This window comes from Bactrocera oleae, chromosome 3, assembly GCF_042242935.1.
Source record: "Bactrocera oleae isolate idBacOlea1 chromosome 3, idBacOlea1, whole genome shotgun sequence".
Taxonomy (NCBI): domain Eukaryota; kingdom Metazoa; phylum Arthropoda; class Insecta; order Diptera; family Tephritidae; genus Bactrocera; species Bactrocera oleae.
The window spans coordinates 58334210-58356753 of record NC_091537.1 but is presented as its reverse complement, the minus strand read 5'-3'; the positions used below and the strand labels follow the sequence as shown (position 1 = coordinate 58356753).

The window sequence follows — 22544 nt, the reverse complement described above, 5'->3', positions numbered from 1 at the left end:
TGTTTTCCATTACAAATACCCGTGCACAAAAAAGTGATTAAGTTACATTTCTTTTATTTACATCAATGTGTCGAAAAAGGCAGATTTCAATCAGGTGATCTCAGCTGTGTTACACACATAGGAAAAAAACTGATTTTTTGGTTACTTGTAGAATTATACAATGCCTTCAGTGTTTTGAACATGGATAAAATGATTCAACTCTTTGATTCGAGAGAGCGCTGTCACAGTCCACATTTTTTATAACATTTGATAGTGGTGCCACTAAGGAAAGAAATAAGTTTTAAGATTTTTTAATGTATTTCTCGGGTATTTTTCGGTTTCCATTTTACAGAAAAATATACATAATTAAAATTAGTTTACCAAGCTAGATATTCTATACGACGTCTAATTATATGTAAATGTATATTTTTCATTATTAACGTTTAAAACTATATTTAACAAAATATTTTATTATTTCAAAGACCTACAAGTTTTAAATAACCTAAACATGAACCTTATTTCTTTTTTCTCTTTCTTTTCCATAAATAAATATCTTTTGATCATTTATTCGGAAGTCAAAGTTTACATAACATATGCTGGGAATTCTAACCAAAATATGTATATACGTTCACAATTGGTACTGCTAAGCAAATCAATACTCTGCGACAAAATACCCGCTCTTTCTTATGAACTCGTGGTTTTTCTTGGCAGCACTGAAGGTTCATGAGCTCTCTCAGAAAACAAAGAGAGGAGTTTCGGATCATTTTATCTATGGATGAGCATACGTGCGACCGCTTGGTCCTTTCAGATGTTATCAAAACTTTTAATCAGAGAATGTTAATGAATAGAGAAGGAGCAAATGTTAAATGAAATCTTTTTGAGTACTAATTTGTAATTCCACATGAGGGAACATCGAAAAATATAACTTCGAAAGAGAAAAATACACCACGCTGTGTGCGAAACGGAGAAAAGGCTATAATAGACACAACGAATGAAAAATCGGTGCGCATACCTATTTAGATTTGTGTTTTCAATTTCAATGATTTGACGAAAATTTATAATTGTGAAAAGCTTTTTGAATTAACAAGGAGGACTACTGGCAAAAACCCCAGAATTCATAATAAAATAACCTTTGATATGCAATTTTTCAAACTTTTGTATGTGCTTTGCGTAAGCAATATATAATACTTATTGAACAAATGATAATAATAAAACTGGCTAAGCGGTCGCGTTTCCATTTATATAGTGGCTTAGGTCGTAAGCGTGAAGGAGTTAAGCTCAATCCGAATACGAGCATATACGTTCGAATCGTAAAATACATAAAATTAAAATTTTATTTAATTTTTTTACTTTATTAATTGGAATTAATTAGCATATCTCAATTCAATTACTTAAATAGCATATTTTACTGTCAGAGATAATTAAAATATTTCAGGAAAATATGTTCATATGTTAAGGTTTATTGAATATACGCTTTATTACGCCAATTTACACAAATGTGACAATCACACAGTCATTCTTAAATACACGTACGCAGATATATTTTTATTAATCGAATTTATTTTAAAAACGAATGTAAGTATGAATTTATGTTTATTTATATTTTTACGTATATTATTATTATATTATGAAAATAAGTCATTTATGCATCAATATTTTTCAATACAAATTAAGCAACATAATAATATACTATGAGCCCTCAGTGAAACGCCTTTGTGTATGGTGGCAAGCCAACGAAATAACGGCGAGTTCGCGCGGACATTGTGTTGTTGAACAAAACCAAATGACGACTTTGCCGACAAGCATTTCGCAATAAAATAAATATAAATAAATAATTCTGGTTCATTTTAGCACAAAATTGAAAGTAGAAAATTTCCTCTATTAACCAAAAATCTTTTATTTGGTTAGAATATGACAAACAAATTATACGGGAACTAAACAAAGGCTTTTTATTTAAAAATTTCAATAGAATATTTGACGTTTCTTAACATGTAGCCAAGGTAACCACTGTAGATAACATATCTATGTTAAGTACCATGTTAAATATTGTAGCCCTCAACTTCTTATATGAAATGTGTACAAACTTGCATGAATTTATTTTTAAAATATAGTGAAAAATATAATTTACTTTAACAAATACTAAATAAAATAATTTTTAATTATTTTTTATTCATTTAAGATATTTGCCAATGTCATTGGAAATTTCTCAACCTGGACTTCAATATCACCATTTTAGTTTTTAAAATATAAAATTTAAGTTAGCTATTAGTATTAAAAACTAAATTAATTAATTAAAATTATTAATGTTTGATTAGCATACATGTATGTACATAATGTACGAATATTAAGAATTAGTGTACCTATTATTAATTATTATTGTAAATTATTTAAAGTTTATCAATTAAGATTAACTATCTCTAACCAATATATAACATTTTCAACAAAAAATAATTATTATATAGTATATATATATATAAATGTTAGCCAAAAAATGATTATAAGAAAGAAAATTTAGTTTGTAATGTATATATCTAAAAATGCTAATAATTAAAAGCTAATCTAAAATAAATACTAAATATGTGTAAAAATTATTGTAAGAAAGAAAATTTGTATGTACATATATGCATACATGTATATATAAATGCTAAAAATTGAAACCCATCCTAAAATAATTACTTTAGGTTTGTAAAAATAGGAAGCCAAAATGAAACCATAATGTATAAACATATAAATTAAAAAGTAATAAAATAAATTAAAATAAAATAAGAATTTAATTGGTTTATTTATAAGGAAAAAGGTAAGCAACACGTATGACAGTGGTAACTAAAGAATAACCAAACAAATAACCCGTAGCAAATGACGAGCTGATGCACTAGTTTTCTGAAACCAATGGCTAACCAACAAAGTAACCTATGAACCAGTTTTCTGTAACTTATAGGTAACCATAGCAATAACCAAACAAACTATTTTCAGTAACAGATGGCTAACCAAACAAATAGCCAATGAATAGGACGCCGTTAACCAATGAGTAACAGACAGTTTTCCAAAATAGTTGGCGAATTAGACGACGTGTAGTAAAAGAGGAGAAATGGCTACTTATTTCCTTAGGCTGGAACAAAAACAACCTATCGAACAACTAATGCATTAATTAGTGATAATGTAAAATAATGATAACAGATAGCTGTGTTTTGTAATTAACCGGTGACTTAACCGATAGGTTGCTTACAGTATAACTATAATATATAATAGTGAAAGCAACTTCGAAAGGAGGAAGAAACAAGTTGACAAAAAGAAAAGCCGCAAGTTCAAATGTTTAAGACGATGGATACGTAAATATATTTTGGAGTAAACTTGAAGTATCTAATTATTATCAGCAGTTTTCCCAATACTCGGTTATTATTGTCCTGAACCTCTGATAGCTGGAGGATGGCTTTAACTGACCAAACTACTTACCAACTTTAACAAAGTTGTGGTTAGTTTACCTACAGATAGTTTGATTATTATGAATGCGTGGGGAAAACAGTTCATAAAACTTTCAGTGTGAACATGCAAAAACTGTGTTAATGTTATGAGCCATGTACGTACAATTCGAAGGGACTGTGCCGTTTGTGCTCGGGTGGCACGCATTGTGTTATTTTTGTAACAGCTCTCTGCTACGCAATTCGGCATTCTTTTTCACTCAGAAATTCCTTTCACTGCTTCAAAGGAATATTTACATTATGATCGAAAATTTAAATTTTATTACTCGGTTTTTGTTTGTAATATGCATATATGCAAATAATGCAAATATACATAATAATTAATTAATTAAAATTAGTGATAAAAGAGTTCCCGCCTATTCAGCTGATTTTTTCTATAGATTTTACAGCTGACAACTGTTATTTCCTGTTCTGGTTAGAAATTAGCCAACACTACTTCTTTCGGTAAAGTTTACCAGAACTTAACTGACAGATAGTTGCTAACCAGATATTGCCATATGATACAGTCATATTTTATAAAATACAAAACAAAACTAACAAATAACCAATATCACAGTTTATTGCAATAGTTATCATAAAAATAAATATAATATAATAGACAGCGATTTTTAAGAATCATCAATATGTAGTCTTCTTTGACAATATCGTTAGCAATAAATTATCCAGACAACATCTGTTGCCGCTGACGTTGCTGACGTAATGTAAACTTTGCTACGAACGGAATATTGTAACGGATTTCTAGACCATTGTATAGATCTACAAGCTACCAATCTTAAGATTTTCACTAAACACACGCAAAAATGTCCCACTGGTACGCGTTGCCTAAAAAATTATATTACTAAAATCACACTTACGGGAACGGGTAGTACGGGTTGCCTACTTATATTGTACTACTAAAGTCACACTTAGTACGGGTTACCAACCAATATTCTACTACTAAAACGTCCAAATGACACAAATCTGCTAGTGTTGCCGTGTTATGTTTTAAAATTTATAACTTTAAGAATGTTTTTATTACATATTACAATATTTTTCTGTTGTTGTAAATCCTAAAGATTAAATTAACATAGTATTATTAAAATTATTATTAATTGTATGGAAATATTGTTAAATCTTTACAATTTTATCAAATATATTATTGTGTAACGGTGATTTAGAATATTTTGAAAAAATTATTTATTACTTAGTAGATTGTTTAATTATTGTTATTGGTCCTGATTTTTATATATTTATTTTCGTTTTTGTTCAAATCAAGTTGAATATTTCAATATGTCATTAATATTCATGAACCTGATTCATGTACCTGATTTTATATATACATCTTTTCGAGTTATAATTGTTATGAAAACGCTTATACAATGTTCTAGATAAATCGTTATTTTGTAACTGACACTTGAGTTCATTGTATACAATGTATTGGATTATAATCCTACAAGTAACCAAAGAATCAGTTGTTTTGCTATGTATATAAGACAGCTGAGATTACTGAATCGAAATCTGCCTTTTATGACACAGAGATGTATATAAAAAGAGTGTAGTTATAAACTATTTTGTGAACGGGTATTTGTAATGGAAAAGGAAACTTTTGTATGGCAACCCAGGCTTTCGGGGATAATAAAAATATAACCCTAAAAGACTTCTTAGTGTCTAGGGTATAATCTCTCTTTTTAATGTGTACTTAAAATAGTTGAAATTTTTAACTTTAAACGTAAATATTTTGAAAACTATAAGTTTCCCGCGGCTATACCTTTATATATTCTTCTTCATTTCTTCAGTATTTTTTTTTTCACAAGATAATGTTAAGCTCGATGAACTGGTAATTACAACTAAGTGATTTGAATTGCAAAGGGCGTTAAATATATATGTAAATATATACATAAATTTTTGAAAAATTCACTCTCCACTCACGGGCTTGTAATCTTCTAAAATTAATTTTTGAGGTCCCCTTAGTTGGGGGACCTAAACTATACATTTACCAAATATTTTTGAAAGTTTTCATTAATGTTTTCCATTACAAATACCCGTGCACAAAAAAGTGATTAAGTTACATTTCTTTTATTTACATCAATGTGTCGAAAAAGGCAGATTTCAATCAGGTGATCTCAGCTGTGTTACACACATAGGAAAAAAACTGATTTTTTGGTTACTTGTAGAATTATACAATGCCTTCAGTGTTTTGAACATGGATAAAATGATTCAACTCTTTGATTCGAGAGAGCGCTGTCACAGTCCACATTTTTTATAACATTTGATAGTGGTGCCACTAAGGAAAGAAATAAGTTTTAAGATTTTTTAATGTATTTCTTGGGTATTTTTCGGTTTCCATTTTACAGAAAAATATACATAATTAAAATTAGTTTACCAAGCTAGATATTCTATACGACGTCTAATTATATGTAAATGTATATTTTTCAAAATTAACGTTTAAAACTATATTTAACAAAATATTTTATTATTTCAAAGACCTACAAGTTTTAAATAACCTAAACATGAACCTTATTTCTTTTTTCTCTTTTTTCTCTTTCTTTTCCATAAATAAATATCTTTTGATCATTTATTCGGAAGTCAAAGTTTACACAACATATGCTGGGAATTCTAACCAAAATATGTATATACGTTCACAATTGGTACTGCTAAGCAAATCAATACTCTGCGACAAAATACCCGCTCTTTCTTATGAACTCGTGGTTTTTCTTGGCAGCACTGAAAGTTCATGAGCTCTCTCAGAAAACAAAGAGAGGAGTTTCGGATCATTTTATCTATGTATGAGCATACGTGCGACCGCTTGGTCCTTTCAGATGTTATCAAAACTTTTAATCAGAGAATGTTAATGAATAGAGAAGGGGCAAATGTTAAATGAAATCTTTTTGAGTACTAATTTGTAATTCCACATGAGGGAACATCGAAAAATATAACTTCGAAAGAGAAAAATACACCACGCTGTGTGCGAAACGGAGAAAAGGCTATAATAGACACAACGAATGAAAAATCGGTGCGCATACCTATTTAGATTTGTGTTTTCAATTTCAATGATTTGACGAAAATTTATAATTGTGAAAAGCCTTTTGAATTAACAAGGAGGACTACTGGCAAAAACCCCAGAATTCATAATAAAATAACCTTTGATATGCAATTTTTCAAACTTTTGTATGTGCTTTGCGTAAGCAATATATAATACTTATTGAACAAATGATAATAATAAAACTGGCTAAGCGGTCGCGTTTCCATTTATATAGTGGCTTAGGTCGTAAGCGTGAAGGAGTTAAGCTCAATCCGAATACGAGCATATACGTTCGAATCGTAAAATACATAAAATTAAAATTTTATTTAATTTTTTTACTTTATTAATTGGAATTAATTAGCATATCTCAATTCAATTACTTAAATAGCATATTTTACTGTCAGAGATAATTAAAATATTTCAGGAAAATATGTTCATATGTTAAGGTTTATTGAATATACGCTTTATTACGCCAATTTACACAAATGTGACAATCACACAGTCATTCTTAAATACACGTACGCAGATATATTTTTATTAATCGAATTTATTTTAAAAACGAATGTAAGTATGAATTTATGTTTATTTATATTTGTACGTATATTATTATTATATTATGAAAATAAGTCATTTATGCATCAATATTTTTCAATACAAATTAAGCAACATAATAATATACTATGAGCCCTCAGTGAAACGCCTTTGTGTATGGTGGCAAGCCAACGAAATAACGGCGAGTTCGCGCGGACATTGTGTTGTTGAACAAAACCAAATGACGACTTTGCCGACAAGCATTTCGCAATAAAATAAATATAAATAAATAATTCTGGTTCATTTTAGCACAAAATTGAAAGTAGAAAATTTCCTCTATTAACCTTTTATTTGGTTAGATATGACAAACAAAATTATACGGGAACTAAACAAAGGCTTTTTATTTAAAAATTTCAATAGAATATTTGACGTTTCTTAACATGTAGCCAAGGTAACCACTGTAGATAACATATCTATGTTAAGTACCATGTTAAATATTGTAGCCCTCAACTTCTTATATGAAATGTGTACAAACTTGCATGAATTTATTTTTAAAATATAGTGAAAAATATAATTTACTTTAACAAATACTAAATAAAATAATTTTTAATTATTTTTTATTCATTTAAGATATTTGCCAATGTCATTGGAAATTTCTCAACCTGGACTTCAATATCACCATTTTAGTTTTTAAAATATAAAATTTAAGTTAGCTATTAGTATTAAAAACTAAATTAATTAATTAAAATTATTAATGTTTGATTAGCATACATGTATGTACATAATGTACGAATATTAAGAATTAGTGTACCTATTATTAATTATTATTGTAAATTATTTAAAGTTTATCAATTAAGATTAACTATCTCTAACCAATATATAACATTTTCAACAAAAAATAATTATTATATAGTATATATATATATAAATGTTAGCCAAAAAATGATTATAAGAAAGAAAATTTAGTTTGTAATGTATATATCTAAAAATGCTAATAATTAAAAGCTAATCTAAAATAAATACTAAATATGTGTAAAAATTATTGTAAGAAAGAAAATTTGTATGTACATATATGCATACATGTATATATAAATGCTAAAAATTGAAACACATCCTAAAATAATTACTTTAGGTTTGTAAAAATAGGAAGCCAAAATGGAACCATAATGTATAAACATATAAATTAAAAAGTAATAATATAAAATAAGAATTTAATTGGTTTATTTATAAGGAAAAAGGTAAGCAACACGTATGACAGTGGTAACTAAAGAATAACCAAACAAATAACCCGTAGCAAATGACGAGCTGATGCACTAGTTTTCTGAAACCAATGGCTAACCAACAAAGTAACCTATGAACCAGTTTTCTGTAACTTATAGGTAACCATAGCAATAACCAAACAAACTATTTTCAGTAACAGATGGCTAACCAAACAAATAGCCAATGAATAGGACGCCGTTAACCAATGAGTAACAGACAGTTTTCCAAAATAGTTGGCGAATTAGACGACGTGTAGTAAAAGAGGAGAAATGGCTACTTATTTCCTTAGGCTGGAACAAAAACAACCTATCGAACAACTAATGCATTAATTAGTGATAATGTAAAATAATGATAACAGATAGCTGTGTTTTGTAATTAACCGGTGACTTAACCGATAGGTTGCTTACCGTATAACTATAATATATAATAGTGAAAGCAACTTCGAAAGGAGGAAGAAACAAGTTGACAAAAAGCAAAGCCGCAAGTTCAAATGTTTGACACGATGGATACGTAAATATATTTTGGAGTAAACTTGAAGTATCTAATTATTATCAGCAGTTTTCCCAATACTCGGTTATTATTGTCCTGAACCTCTGATAGCTGGAGGATGGCTTTAACTGACCAAACTACTTACCAACTTTAACAAAGTTGTGGTTAGTTTACCTACAGATAGTTTGATTATTATGAATGCGTGGGGAAAACAGTTCATAAAACTTTCAGTGTGAACATGCAAAAACTGTGTTAATGTTATGAGCCATGTACGTACAATTCGAAGGGACTGTGCCGTTTGTGCTCGGGTGGCACGCATTGTGTTATTTTTGTAACAGCTCTCTGCTACGCAATTCGGCATTCTTTTTCACTCAGAAATTCCTTTCACTGCTTCAAAGGAATATTTACATTATGATCGAAAATTTAAATTTTATTACTCGGTTTTTGTTTGTAATATGCATATATGCAAATAATGCAAATATACATAATAATTAATTAATTAAAATTAGTGATAAAAGAGTTCCCGCCTATTCAGCTGATTTTTTCTATAGATTTTACAGCTGACAACTGTTATTTCCTGTTCTGGTTAGAAATTAGCCAACACTACTTCTTTCGGTAAAGTTTACCAGAACTTAACTGACAGATAGTTGCTAACCAGATATTGCCATATGATACAGTCATATTTTATTAAATACAAAACAAAACTAACAAATAACCAATATCACAGTTTATTGCAATAGTTATCATAAAAATAAATATAATATAATAGACAGCGATTTTTAAGAATCATCAATATGTAGTCTTCTTTGACAATATCGTTAGCAATAAATTATCCAGACAACATCTGTTGCCGCTGACGTTGCTGACGTAATGTAAACTTTGTTACGAACGGAATATTGTAAAGGATTTCTAGACCATTGTATAAATCTACAAGCCACCAATCTTAAGATTTTCACTAAACACACGCAAAATGTCCCACTGGTACGCGTTGCCTAAAAAATTATATTACTAAAATCACACTTACGGGAACGGGTAGTACGGGTTGCCTACTTATATTGTACTACTAAAGTCACACTTAGTACGGGTTACCAACCAATATTCTACTACTAAAACGTCCAAATGACACAAATCTGCTAGTGTTGCCGTGTTATGTTTTAAAATTTATAACTTTAAGAATGTTTTTATTACATATTACAATATTTTTCTGTTGTTGTAAATCCTAAAGATTAAATTAACATAGTATTATTAAAATTATTATTAATTGTATGGAAATATTGTTAAATGTTTACAATTTTATCAAATATATTATTGTGTAACGGTGATTTAGAATATTTTGTAAAAATTATTTATTACTTAGTAGATTGTTTAATTATTGTTATTGGTCCTGATTTTTATATATTTATTTTCGTTTTTGTTCAAATCAAGTTGCATATTTCAATATGTCATTAATATTCATGAACCTGATTCATGTACCTGATTTTATATATACATCTTTTCGAGTTATAATTGTTATGAAAACGCTTATACAATGTTCTAGATAAATCGTTATTTTGTAACTGACACTTGAGTTCATTGTATACAATGTATTGGATTATAATCCTACAAGTAACCAAAGAATCAGTTGTTTTGCTATGTATATAAGACAGCTGAGATTACTGAATCGAAATCTGCCTTTTATGACACAGAGATGTATATAAAAAGAGTGTAGTTATAAACTATTTTGTGAACGGGTATTTGTAATGGAAAAGGAAACTTTTGTATGGCAACCCAGGCTTTCGGGGATAATAAAAATATAACCCTGGTCAGTCCAATACTGGGGTTTATCAAATGTAGGAAACTAAAAGACTTCTTAGTGTCAATCAACAATTTTGATTCCTGTATCTAGGGTATAATCTCTCTTTTTAATGTGTACTTAAAATAGTTGAAATTTTCAACTTTAAACGTAAATATTTTGAAAACTATAAGTTTCCCGCGGCTATATCTTTATATATTCTTCTTCATTTCTTCAGTATTTTTTTTTTCACAAGATAATGTTAAGCCCGATGAACTGGTAATTACAACTAAGTGATTTGAATTGCAAAGGGCGTTAAATATATATGTAAATATATACATAAATTTTTGAAAAATTCACTCTCCACGGGCTTGTAATCTTTTAAAATTAATTTTTGAGGTCCCCTTAGTTGGGGGACCTAAACTATACATTTACCAAATATTTTTGAAAGTTTTCATTAATGTTTTCCATTACAAATACCCGTGCACAAAAAAGTGATTAAGTTACATTTCTTTTATTTACATCAATGTGTCGAAAAAGGCAGATTTCAATCAGGTGATCTCAGCTGTGTTACACACATAGGAAAAAACTGATTTTTTGGTTACTTGTAGAATTATACAATGCCTTCAGTGTTTTGAACATGGATAAAATGATTCAACTCTTTGATTCGAGAGAGCGCTGTCACAGTCCACATTTTTTATAACATTTGATAGTGGTGCCACTAAGGAAAGAAATAAGTTTTAAGATTTTTTAATGTATTTCTTGGGTATTTTTCGGTTTCCATTTTACAGAAAAATATACATAATTAAAATTAGTTTACCAAGCTAGATATTCTTTACGACGTCTAATTATATGTAAATGTATATTTTTCAAAATTAACGTTTGAAACTATATTTAACAAAATATTTTATTATTTCAAAGACCTACAAGTTTTAAATAACCTAAACATGAACCTTATTTCTTTTTTCTCTTTTTTCTCTTTCTTTTCCATAAATAAATATCTTTTGATCATTTATTCGGAAGTCAAAGTTTACATAACATATGCTGGGAATTCTAACCAAAATATGTATATACGTTCACAATTGGTACTGCTAAGCAAATCAATACTCTGCGACAAAATACCCGCTCTTTCTTATGAACTCGTGGTTTTTCTTGGCAGCACTGAAAGTTCATGAGCTCTCTCAGAAAGCAAAGAGAGGAGTTTCGGATAATTTTATCAATGTTACAAAATGATAAAGACGTAAGGATAGTTGCTTTGTGTATTACACAATGTGTAATAAACTTATTTAAAAAAAAAATAAAACATATGTATGTATATCTTTTAGTACAAATGCTCTACATCCATTAGTGTTTTGGGCACAGACAAGGGAACAAATAACATTAAAAGTAGATTTGAAAGATGCAAACGTAAGTTAAAGCTTAAGTATAAGATAAAGTGAAAAATCAATATAAAATATACTTCAGGCAGCATTGTTTAACGCCACGGAAAAGTATCTTAAATTTTCTTCTAAAGGATATGGAGCATGCGGATTCAATGAGTACAAATTCGATTTACATTTTTATGATTCTATTTATAAAGAGGTATGTTAAATATGGGTAACACAATCGTGCATTCATTATTTTTTATTTATTTAGCAATGTAGCTATCGTATTACGGACAACAAAGTGGAATTCGTCATTAAAAAATATGAATATAAATGGTGGCCTCGGTTAATTGCCGCACCTCAAAAACCACATTGGTTGAGAATAGATTTTGATCGTTGGCGAACCGAAGACGAAATGATTGACGATGAAAAGCCCCGCAATATTATGGAGGACTATTCTAAAGAGTTTGTCAGAGTACAGAAAGAAGAATTGGGGTACTTAAAAGGTTGTTATACTTGTAGTTTCTTATTTCCTTTATTTGTATTATTATGTTGAAGTAGTGGGAAAAACTTTAGAATACCATCCCAGGATTTCGGGGATAAAATGGGTATGGGGGGATAGAGGATGTTCTCTAGATCAAGAATATATAGATATAGCGGGGAACTTATAGTTTTCGGTATACATGCGTTTAAAGTTGAAAATTTCAACTATTTGATGTACGTATTTTTTCGATTTAAGATGGATTTTACACTTATATTTTACGCTTTTATATCTACTAACACTACACTAATTCGTTTCTGCACATTTATTTCACACTATATAGTGTAAAAATAGCTTATATTCAATGTTGAACTTTTATTTCAATTTTATTTATTCACACAATAACAAAACGGTTGCATACTGAAAATAGCCGTGTTACTAATATATTTAGCAAACGAACGAAAAGAAAGATTATACCCTGAAATCCTGGGATGGTATTTTAAAGCTGACCCAGGTAGCGGGAGAAACAAATGTCAATTTAATTTTTTTTGTTTTGTTTTTTTTTTTACGAATTTTGTCGAGGTTGCAGTTTTTGACCTAAGAATAAAAATATCTTGGTCCGTGACCTTGTGATACTTCTTTTTTCACCCTTCCTCAGTGTTCTTTGGCATCTATTTTCAAGATATGACTTGAACCAGTCAATTTCTACTCCTCGAATCCCATATTTACTCATTTCATTTCCAAAAGTCCAAAAAGACTGCGATAATTTTTGTTCGTGTCTCACTTGACTTCCATTCATCAATAATATAATTTATTGCTGCTGAAGCCCGATTTTTAACGTATTGATGGGTCTAAAGTCTTTCAACCATTGAGAAAAAACTCCTTTCGTAAGCGAATTATTATTCAAATGTAATTGACTATATCCAATTTTTTCGTAATTATCTATCAACTTTCCCTTATGAATTTCATCAAAATCTGGCTTATTTTTAATATTCATACATACATTATACAGGTCATCTAACGTAATTTCTCTAAAGTTAAATTCGCTGCTTATATTTTTAATATGGTTACTATATTGAACATATGTACTCTATTGATTCACTGATTTCTTCAATAATTTTAATAAAATATTCATTAAATTTGTTCGAAATTACTTAATTCCACTCCATCAAACTCTACCGAATCTATTTCTAAGGTTTCCTCACATGAAACTAGTTCTTTTCTTTTTTTCCACATATGTTTTTGTCCCTCTGTATTAATTATATTATTACTTACGTATATATTTATGTTTTGCATTATTTTATATTTATTTCTAATTTAGAAATATACACTTCCCATTTTTCACTAGTATTTTAAAATTTTACAACTTGATATGTTAATCTTTTTGTTTTTAGATATTATATTTTTAAACTTTTATTAAACCACCTATTTGTGTTACCATATCTGCCTATTCTATACCTTGTATGACTTGTTAATACTTCCTTCAAACTCGTTTGCATTTTTTTCACGTTATATTGAATGGATCGTCCTTTTTCATTTCCATATGTTTTTTTATAAAGGTTTTTCTTAAAATTTTCTTTATTATACTGGAACGAATATACTTTTTCGTTTATTAGTGACCTACTTTTCGGATTATTAACTGATAATTTTATTTTAATTGTCTCATGGTCTGAAATTTGAAAATTTTCATCAACTTGACTTGCTAACACAATATAACCACATAATCAATAATTGTTCTTGAATATTATTGCATTTTTTGTTTCAATCCTTTGTCATTTCATATATACTCTAATTTTTTTTTACTCAAATCTCCCAATAATACCAATTTATCGCATACTTCGGTCAGTTCTTCTATATTTTCCCTGAAGAATTCGCAAAACTCTTTTCTAGAACTTTTTGGTGATCCACACAGCACTACCAATGTTGCCTCATTTCCACCATCAATACATTTACATGCTAGCCGCTAGGTACAACGTTTTTCTGCTATTTCTCTAACTTTCCAATTGTTTTCTTTTATAGTATGATTGTGTTGTTCTGGATGAGTTTGAGAGACAGTTGCTATTATTGTATTTCTCAAGAAATATTTTATTCTCAAAATTATTCTCGCCAAAATGACTTTCCTTTAGTGAAATAAAGTCAAAATCATTGTTCTCTACCAGTATTTGAAGTTGTGCAAAATTTTTGTATAAAATCCTGTATATTCCTAGTGCTCGCTTTGGTTGCTAGATCCGATTTTCTACTTGTTACTTTCAATTTTGTTCATATAGACTAGATATAATTTATTTGTGGTCTCATGGTAACTATCCAGGTTCATGTTGGCACGAATACAACTTATGCATTTCTTTGTCATTTGTTCAGTACATGATTTTGTGGAATGTTTTCAGTAGCATTTTAAACAGGTCTCTTCGTTTCTACATTCAGCTTTGTAAGATATATATTCTTTATCTGGAGAATCTCCTCTATCCAACCTTGTTTCCCCTTTTCTTTTTTCTATGTTTGCAATACTTAAGCGATTTGGATTAACATTCATCCTTTAAGTCTTGTACCTTGTTCATTTCATCCATTCGATTTGTAAATCTATTCTCAACAGCCTCAAGTAAATTTTTTGGTTCATTTTCATTTCTTACTAATGCTGTTTCAATTCCAATCTTTAAAATAGTTGTTCTTTACTACTCTATCTCTTTCATCGCACAATCCATGTTATGTATATATTTAAGTTAAACAGTTATCATATACAAATCGTATATACTTACGTTTCATTCAATACTTTTAGGTTATATTATATTAGCTCACTCCATCGCATTTCACTCCTAAGTGGAATAATTATCTCCATCCTTAAGCCAGTCTCTTTGCGTATATATTATATGCCTTTGCCCTTGTCGCACTCCATGACGAAATTGAAAATTAGTAAACAAGTACAACAACTACGATAAAAATAAGAATATATATATATATATATATATATATATATTAAAATTCATAAATTTAACAATTTTAAATATGTAATTTTTGAATTTTGTAATGAATTTTACACGTCTATTATGCACTTTGCATACATTAACACTTTACTTAATTGTTTCTTCATATTTATTTTGTATTAATTATTGAAGAAATATCTTTGATTCAATATTAAACTCTTTGTTCATTTCTATTTATAGCAAATTTACCATTTTTTTTGGCTCCGCGATCTGCTGGTACGGACGGATGAAGGAGGTCACGCCTAATAGCACAAACAGTCACCGACATTCCTCCCTTCCGTACTTACCGCCCGTATCAAACCAAATTTGTCAAAAGTTATGCCCGTAGTTGCAGCGCAGAAATTCTCTTTTGTTCTCATTTCACCAATGTTGCCATTGTTCTGTTTGTATACACGATTTTTCACACATTTAGTTTTTTAGTTATAATTTTTATACTCTCGCAACTTGTTGCAGAGTTAGATATAGGGTTATGTATATATAAATGATCAGGATGAAGAGACGTGTTGAAATCCGGGTGACTGTCTGTCCATCCGTCTGTGCAAGCTGTAACTTGCGTAAAAATTGATATATCTTTATGAAACTTGGTACACATGTTTCTTGGTACCGTAAGACGGTTGGTATTGCAGATGGGCGTAATCGGACCACTGCCACGCCCACAAAACGCCATTAATAAAAAACAAATAAATTGCCATAACTAAGCTCCACAACAATATACAAGACTCTTATTTGAGGATCACATTAGTAAGGGACATCTGCAGTTAAATTTTTTTTTAAAGTGAGCGTGGTCCCGCTCCCTAATAAGTGTAATGTGCATATATCCTATACCACTGAAGCTATAATAACAAAATTCACTGGGAACAAATGTTTTTAGCATTTCTATCGACGGTGTGATTTACTAAAAGCGTGATAAATCAAGCACTAAACAAGCCAGAGACATTAAATTTTATCTCTGGGATGGTATAAGATGATTTTTATAGGAACCACGTTCCAAAATTAGATAGGGTGCGTGGCACCGCCACTTTTAGGTGAAAACCCATATCTTGGGATCTGCTTAACCGATTTCAAATTCTATAAATAACATTCTTCTCATATTTTTATGTTATAGTACGATAATGGGCGAAATCGGATTACAACCACGCCTTTTTCCCATATAACATCATTTTAAATTCCATCTGATATTTTCACTTTCCAGTATGCAAATCAAGCTACAATGATTATATCGGCGTAAAACTTTGCGTGAATAATACGTTTAATGTATGCCACTTTTTTACCAAAAATTATCTTAATTGAACCAAAACTGTTCAAGCCCCTAGGTACGGAATATGTGGACCCCAGTGCCTATAGTTGACTTTTTACCGAAAATATCGGCCAACATAGAACAAGGCGGCAAGATCCACAAAGAAATCTAAAACGAGTATACCGTTTGACTTTGCGAGAGTATAAAATGTTTGGTTACAACCGCCTTACTTACTTGTTCATAATGTAAATGCTTAAAGCTAAAATCCAACTATTAATCCAAATAAGTGTATTCGACTGTGATTTTGAGTTATTTTAAGAATATTTTAAATATATTCAAGTTCATTTTTTAACTACTACAAAATATCGAAATTGATCAAATGTGTTGCATATTTACTGATAGAAAGGCAAAAATGAGGGCAAAAAGCGTCAGTAGAACGTGATGCTGTTGCAGGTGTTGTTTGAAATATATCCAAAATATAGATTTATTATGCGTTTTTTTAAGAAAATATAAATACTTTAAAAATTACTTGGCACACTCACAGTTTCAAGAGAATTGCAGAAAGGAGTTCGACGCGAAAGAATCATGAACACCCCGGTATTGGACGAACTAGGGTAATTTTTTTGAAGCGCTGCCGCCAGTGCAGAAAGGTTTTCGCAGAAAGAAGTTCGACGCAAAAGAATATTTGCAAAATGTGAAATAGCGTTCATTACTTTTACAATTTATGAACTTTAAACACAAATATTTCGAAAACAATAAGTCTGAGGCGGGTATATGTATGTGTTTACATTTTTTAATCCTGAGGACCTCATCTATCCTTCCATGCTATCAGATTGCCCAAGAAATCGTAATCATGCCATATTAAATCATACAATAACAAAAGGGTCGCAAGCTAACTAATACTGAGTGTTGCCATATCTACATGTTATGTCAAAAGAAATAAATAATAAAGATTATACTCAAAATGCATAAATCATAATGTGATGGGTAATGTAAAATCACCCGTACAAAGACCTTTGGTTGAAAAAAATGCTGTTGTAGGGCTACAAAGCTTTTTTTGTAACCGCGCAAATATCGAAAAAGCGAAAAGTTTAGGCGAAGTTGTAACAGCGATAAAATACATAGGGCCGAGTAATGATGCTATTTGTGGTCAGCTATTAGACTAACTTTATTCGCAAAATTCTTCTCTTTAAATAATATTCTAAGCAATATTGCAATACCGTTCAATACATAATTTCCGCTAAGTACATAGTTTCGTTTTCTATCAGTGCATATATACAAAAGTATGTAAGTTATATAAAGTTAACAGTTCATAAAAGGAGAATAACCCAAGTACATACTTTACTCTATTGCTCCTTCGTATAAAAAATGAGAACGCAGCATTGCAAGAGGCTGCTTACATATTAAGCTTATTACATGTTTAATGGGACTAGCTAATGTGCACAAACAAATTCATATAATTGCGTGGACGAAAACATAGCGGTAGCATAAATGTACAAAGCAAGAGCAAGCAAGCAAATAAATATGTAAGTATGTACACAATACAAATACAATTATTAACTGCATTGAGGTGAATGACTTCTAATGCTTGCCCTTGAATATTTTAGCCAAATAAATAAAGAACAATAAATAGCAAAAATATATAAAACATATGACCGTATAATGCAGTGGTTCTCAATCGGTGACCCAACAGCTGTTTATAATAAAATATTAATTTAAAATTTAGGTATGGTATTCTTAAAAGTATTCTCCATAGACTGAAAATATGCAAAAAATAAAAAAAAAATTTAAATATTTTTAAAAATATAACACCCATGTACATGTGTCCCATGTAAATCTTGAAATAAAGATAAAATTAATATAAAACAAATATACAGAAATAATTTTCCCGATTCATTAAATATGCGAATAATAATTCATATCCTAAACTGACAATGTTTGTAGATAAATAATAAGTTACGTGAGCGTACGTTATTTTTGTGTTCATAATATTTATACTTATTACAATTTACTTACTTACGTATTAACGCGACCGAAGGCCGCTAATACCAAAAGGCGTTCTAAAAAAGGCCATACATGACATACATGTGTGTTAGGTTGAGATTGTCTACACCTGATAATCATTTAGTTTTTGCTGCGGTGTCGTTAATACATAAGTACTAATTTGAGAAACGTCCTTTAAGACACGTACACATTTTTTTGTCATCGTGTTCAAAAAAAGTATCTTTGTGCTCTTAATTATTTACAATACCAGTCTACATGTAAAATTTTTATTCAATTTCAGAAAGCGCCAAAAAAGTGTATTTAATATTTTATAATTTGTTCCAATTTATTGGATATCTTTACATATTAATCGTGATGGGCGTTCTATATTACCGCGATGGTATAATGTCGATGCCTAAAACATATGAGTCTGTAGGAAAGGCAATGAAATTTTGTCAGCTGTTGCAATATCTTGAGGTGCTTCATCCCATTTTTGGATACACAAAAGGTGGTGCTTTGATGCCATTTTTTCAAGTTATGGGACGAAATTTTATACTCTTTGTCATGGTGGAGCTAGAGGAGCGTATGCAAACGAAACCCGTAATTTTTTATGTGTTTACGATATGGTCCTGTATCGAAATAATTCGGTAAGAGCGCGATTAATTGTAGATCCTAAATATTTGCGGAATATTACTGCAGTAGTAAGTAAGTGTGAATTACGTTGTAGACCACATATTTCCCTTTTACTACATTTTACAATTGTTATGCACGATCTGCATATTTATAAACATTTATTTTCAAAACATTATGTTTTATCAATTGATTAAAATATTTGAACTAATCTGATATCAAATTGTACCTTAACGTCACTTTTGTATGGGTCCATAGTTAATAAATATAACCTACTCTCTAGTCATAGTAGTTTTTTGGACAAAATAGATTTATTGATATTGATTATCGCATTTCTTTTACTTTTTAGCCGAATATACTAACTTTACTGTTTATTCTGTTTTTCAGATATCCATACTACTTAACTCAACTTTTCAAATGCGAAATTTTTCTTCTCACATGGCTGCGTTATAGTATTTGGATACCATTGTACCCTATGGGAATATTATGCGAAGGTATAATAATTATCCGTAATCTACCCTATTTTGAAGAAACGAAAAAGTTGTCTGTGGAATTTCCTAACAAATTAAACTTATATTTTAATATGCCTGCATTTATGAAGATTTATTTGCTGTTCTTGATCCTGCCGGGAACTTATTTAGTTATGTCTCATATGGCAAAGACACGTGCCAAGAAATTGAGTGGAAAACACGCCAACTCAGGTTAATTAATATTGTGGCATGGCTGTGTTCTATAGAATTCCGCGCAGTTTCATTCTAGTATAAACTCTGCATATGTAAGAAATAAATATTATAATATATATAATATGCCCATAGATTTAACTGATTTGATTAAACAAAAAAGACTCATGTTTAAAATTTATTCTTTTGATTTTCGGTATAATTGGTAGAATATCAGTCTTTAGTTGAATATACTTAAATATAGTTAGGTATTGATTACAAACACAACGTCTTTAGTAAAGTGCGCTAAAGTCACTAAAATATTTGGATAGCGAAATCGCAGCTATTAATCACATAAAATATTCAGAACATACTGTACTTAAATTTGACATTTTTTTGTTGAATCGAATCTCCTTTTACTTTTTTCTGTCCATATTTTTAAACTAATAGTAGTTTAGTATGATCGCAATCAGAAAGAACCATTAAAGTAGAGCAAATTGAGAGAATAAAGATGCTTTGGATGTAAATCGTTAAAAGATTGGTGTGCTATTCTAGCAGATAAATATAATCAGATTCGTGAACGCAAACGCCTATTTACATACATATGTATATCTAAGGACTTAACTTTGATATCAAAATCTGGTTAAGATATTTTATCTACGAGATCTACTACTAAAGTGTACACATTCTAACAGATAGTAAATTGTTTATTTGTTTTAAAACTCAATATATTAAAACGACAAAATCAATTTACTTTTTTAGGTTTTTTTTTATACTCTCGCAACCTGTTGCTACAGAGTATAATAGTTTTGTTCACCTAACGGTTGTTTGTATCACCTAAAACTAAACGACTTAGATATAGGGTTATATATATATAAATGATCAGGATGAAGAAGCGAGTTGAAATCCGGGTGACTGTCTGTCCGTCCGTGCAAGCTTTAACTTGAGTAAAAATTGAGATATCTTTATGAAACTTGGTAGACATGTTTCTTGGTACCGTGAGACGATTGGTATTGCAGTTGGGCGTAATCGGACCACTACCACGCCCACAAAACGCCATTATTCAAAAACAAATAAATTGCCATAACTAAGCACACCAAGATACAAGACTCTTATTTGGTATACAGGATCACAATAGGGAGGGGCATCTGCAGTTAAAATTTTTTTTTTAAGTGGGCTTGGTCCCGCCCCTAATAGGTTTAATGTGCATATCTCCTAAACCGCTAATGCTACAATAACAAAATTTTAGAACCTCTATCTACAGTGTGAAAATGGCTGAAATCGGGTGGCAACTCCGCCCACTTCCCATATAACGGTACTGTTAAAAACTTCTAAAAGCGCGATAAATCAAGCACTTAACACGCCAGAGACATTAAATATTATCTGGGATGGTATGAGATGACTTTATAGGAACCGCGTTCAAAATTACACAGTGGGCGTGGCACCGCCCACTTCTAGGTGAAAACCCATATCTTGGGATCTGCTTAACCGATTTCAACCAAATTCGGTACATTCTTTTCATATCTCTATCTTATAGTGCAAAAATGGGCGAAATTGGACTACAATCACGCCTACTTCCCATATAACACCATTTTAAATTCCATCTGATTCTTTCACTTTCCACTATGGAAATCAGGCAACAATGACTGTATCGGGAGAAAACTTTGCGTGAATAATGCGATTAAAGTATGCCACCTTGTGACCAAAAATTGTCTAAATCGAACCAAAACTGTTCAAGCCCCTAGATACTGAATATGTGGACCACAGTGCCTATAGTTGACCTTCTAGCGAAAATATCGGTCAATCCACAAACGAGTATACGATTTGACTTTGCGAGAGTATAAAATGTTCGGTTACATCCGAACTTAGCCCTTCCTTACTTGTTCTAATCTAATATCATGTGTTTTTATACTGATTTACATAAAACTTTTCTCACGTTTCTAGACTTTTCAAACTTTGATATCGAAGTGAGGCAAAAATAGGGTAAGTCAAAATGAACGCTTTGACTTTCCATGATTCTAACATTGTGCAAAGCAGTTTAGGTCTGGCAAAGGGATGGTGTATAAAGTAGAACTAAAAATCGGTCCGTCAAAAACGACCATGGTCACTTTCACCAGAAGAAGATTCCTGCCGGCATTAAGGACCATAAATCTAGGTGGCAGAGAAATAACCATGACAAATGAGGTCAATATAGTCTTTACACTGGATTTCCCCTTTGGTGGAATAAGCACCTGGAATTAATTAAATTTAAAGTCCCGAAAGCACTAATGACAGGAGTCATTAGGTGGTTGTAAGATCAGTCACTTTGGGTGGAGAGTCTAACTGACTTCTGTGGGGCTACAACTTTCGAAATTGCAAAGTCTTGCTTGCTTGCATTGCGTACGTGCCAGACGGCAGCGCTGAAGGTCATCATGGTTCTCACACCTCTTCAAATTAGGATTAAACAAACCACAAAACACTCTTTAAAATGGTATGGCAGAGGTATAGTCCCAAAAAATGAAGGCCAAGGGCGAACAAATTCCACATGTACAATTTACATAAAGACATTTATGTACAAAGTCGGTGAGCAATGACCAATATTCCTTACTTAGCGATAGTCAAACGGCATTCAAAGCGATCTCGTCTTATGAGATTAAATCACTACTGGTTTAGAACGGTTTAACCGCCTATCAGTTTGTAAATAGGTCTACCTTATCTGGGTG

The 22544-nt window shown here is 30.4% G+C and overlaps 1 protein-coding gene across 4 annotated transcripts; it reads left to right on the top strand.

Moving 5' to 3' along the window:
- The first annotated feature begins 10754 nt into the window (after positions 1-10754).
- Hacd2 (3-hydroxyacyl-CoA dehydratase 2) lies at positions 10755-20040 on the top strand. Of its 4 annotated transcripts, none has more exons than XM_070106675.1 (6): positions 10755-10789; positions 11836-11917; positions 11975-12091; positions 12146-12380; positions 18855-19200; positions 19571-20040. In XM_070106675.1, the coding sequence occupies exons 1-6, from the start codon at positions 10770-10772 to the stop codon at positions 19887-19889; spliced, it is 1119 nt and encodes a 372-aa protein (XP_069962776.1). In that variant the 5' UTR covers positions 10755-10769; the 3' UTR covers positions 19890-20040. The 4 variants fall into 4 exon arrangements, with proteins under 4 accessions (XP_069962776.1, XP_069962775.1, XP_014098393.1 ...); XM_070106674.1 differs by lacking the exon at positions 10755-10789 and adding an exon at positions 11022-11065; XM_014242918.3 differs by lacking the exon at positions 10755-10789 and adding an exon at positions 11556-11750.
- Positions 20041-22544: the final 2504 nt, after the last annotated feature.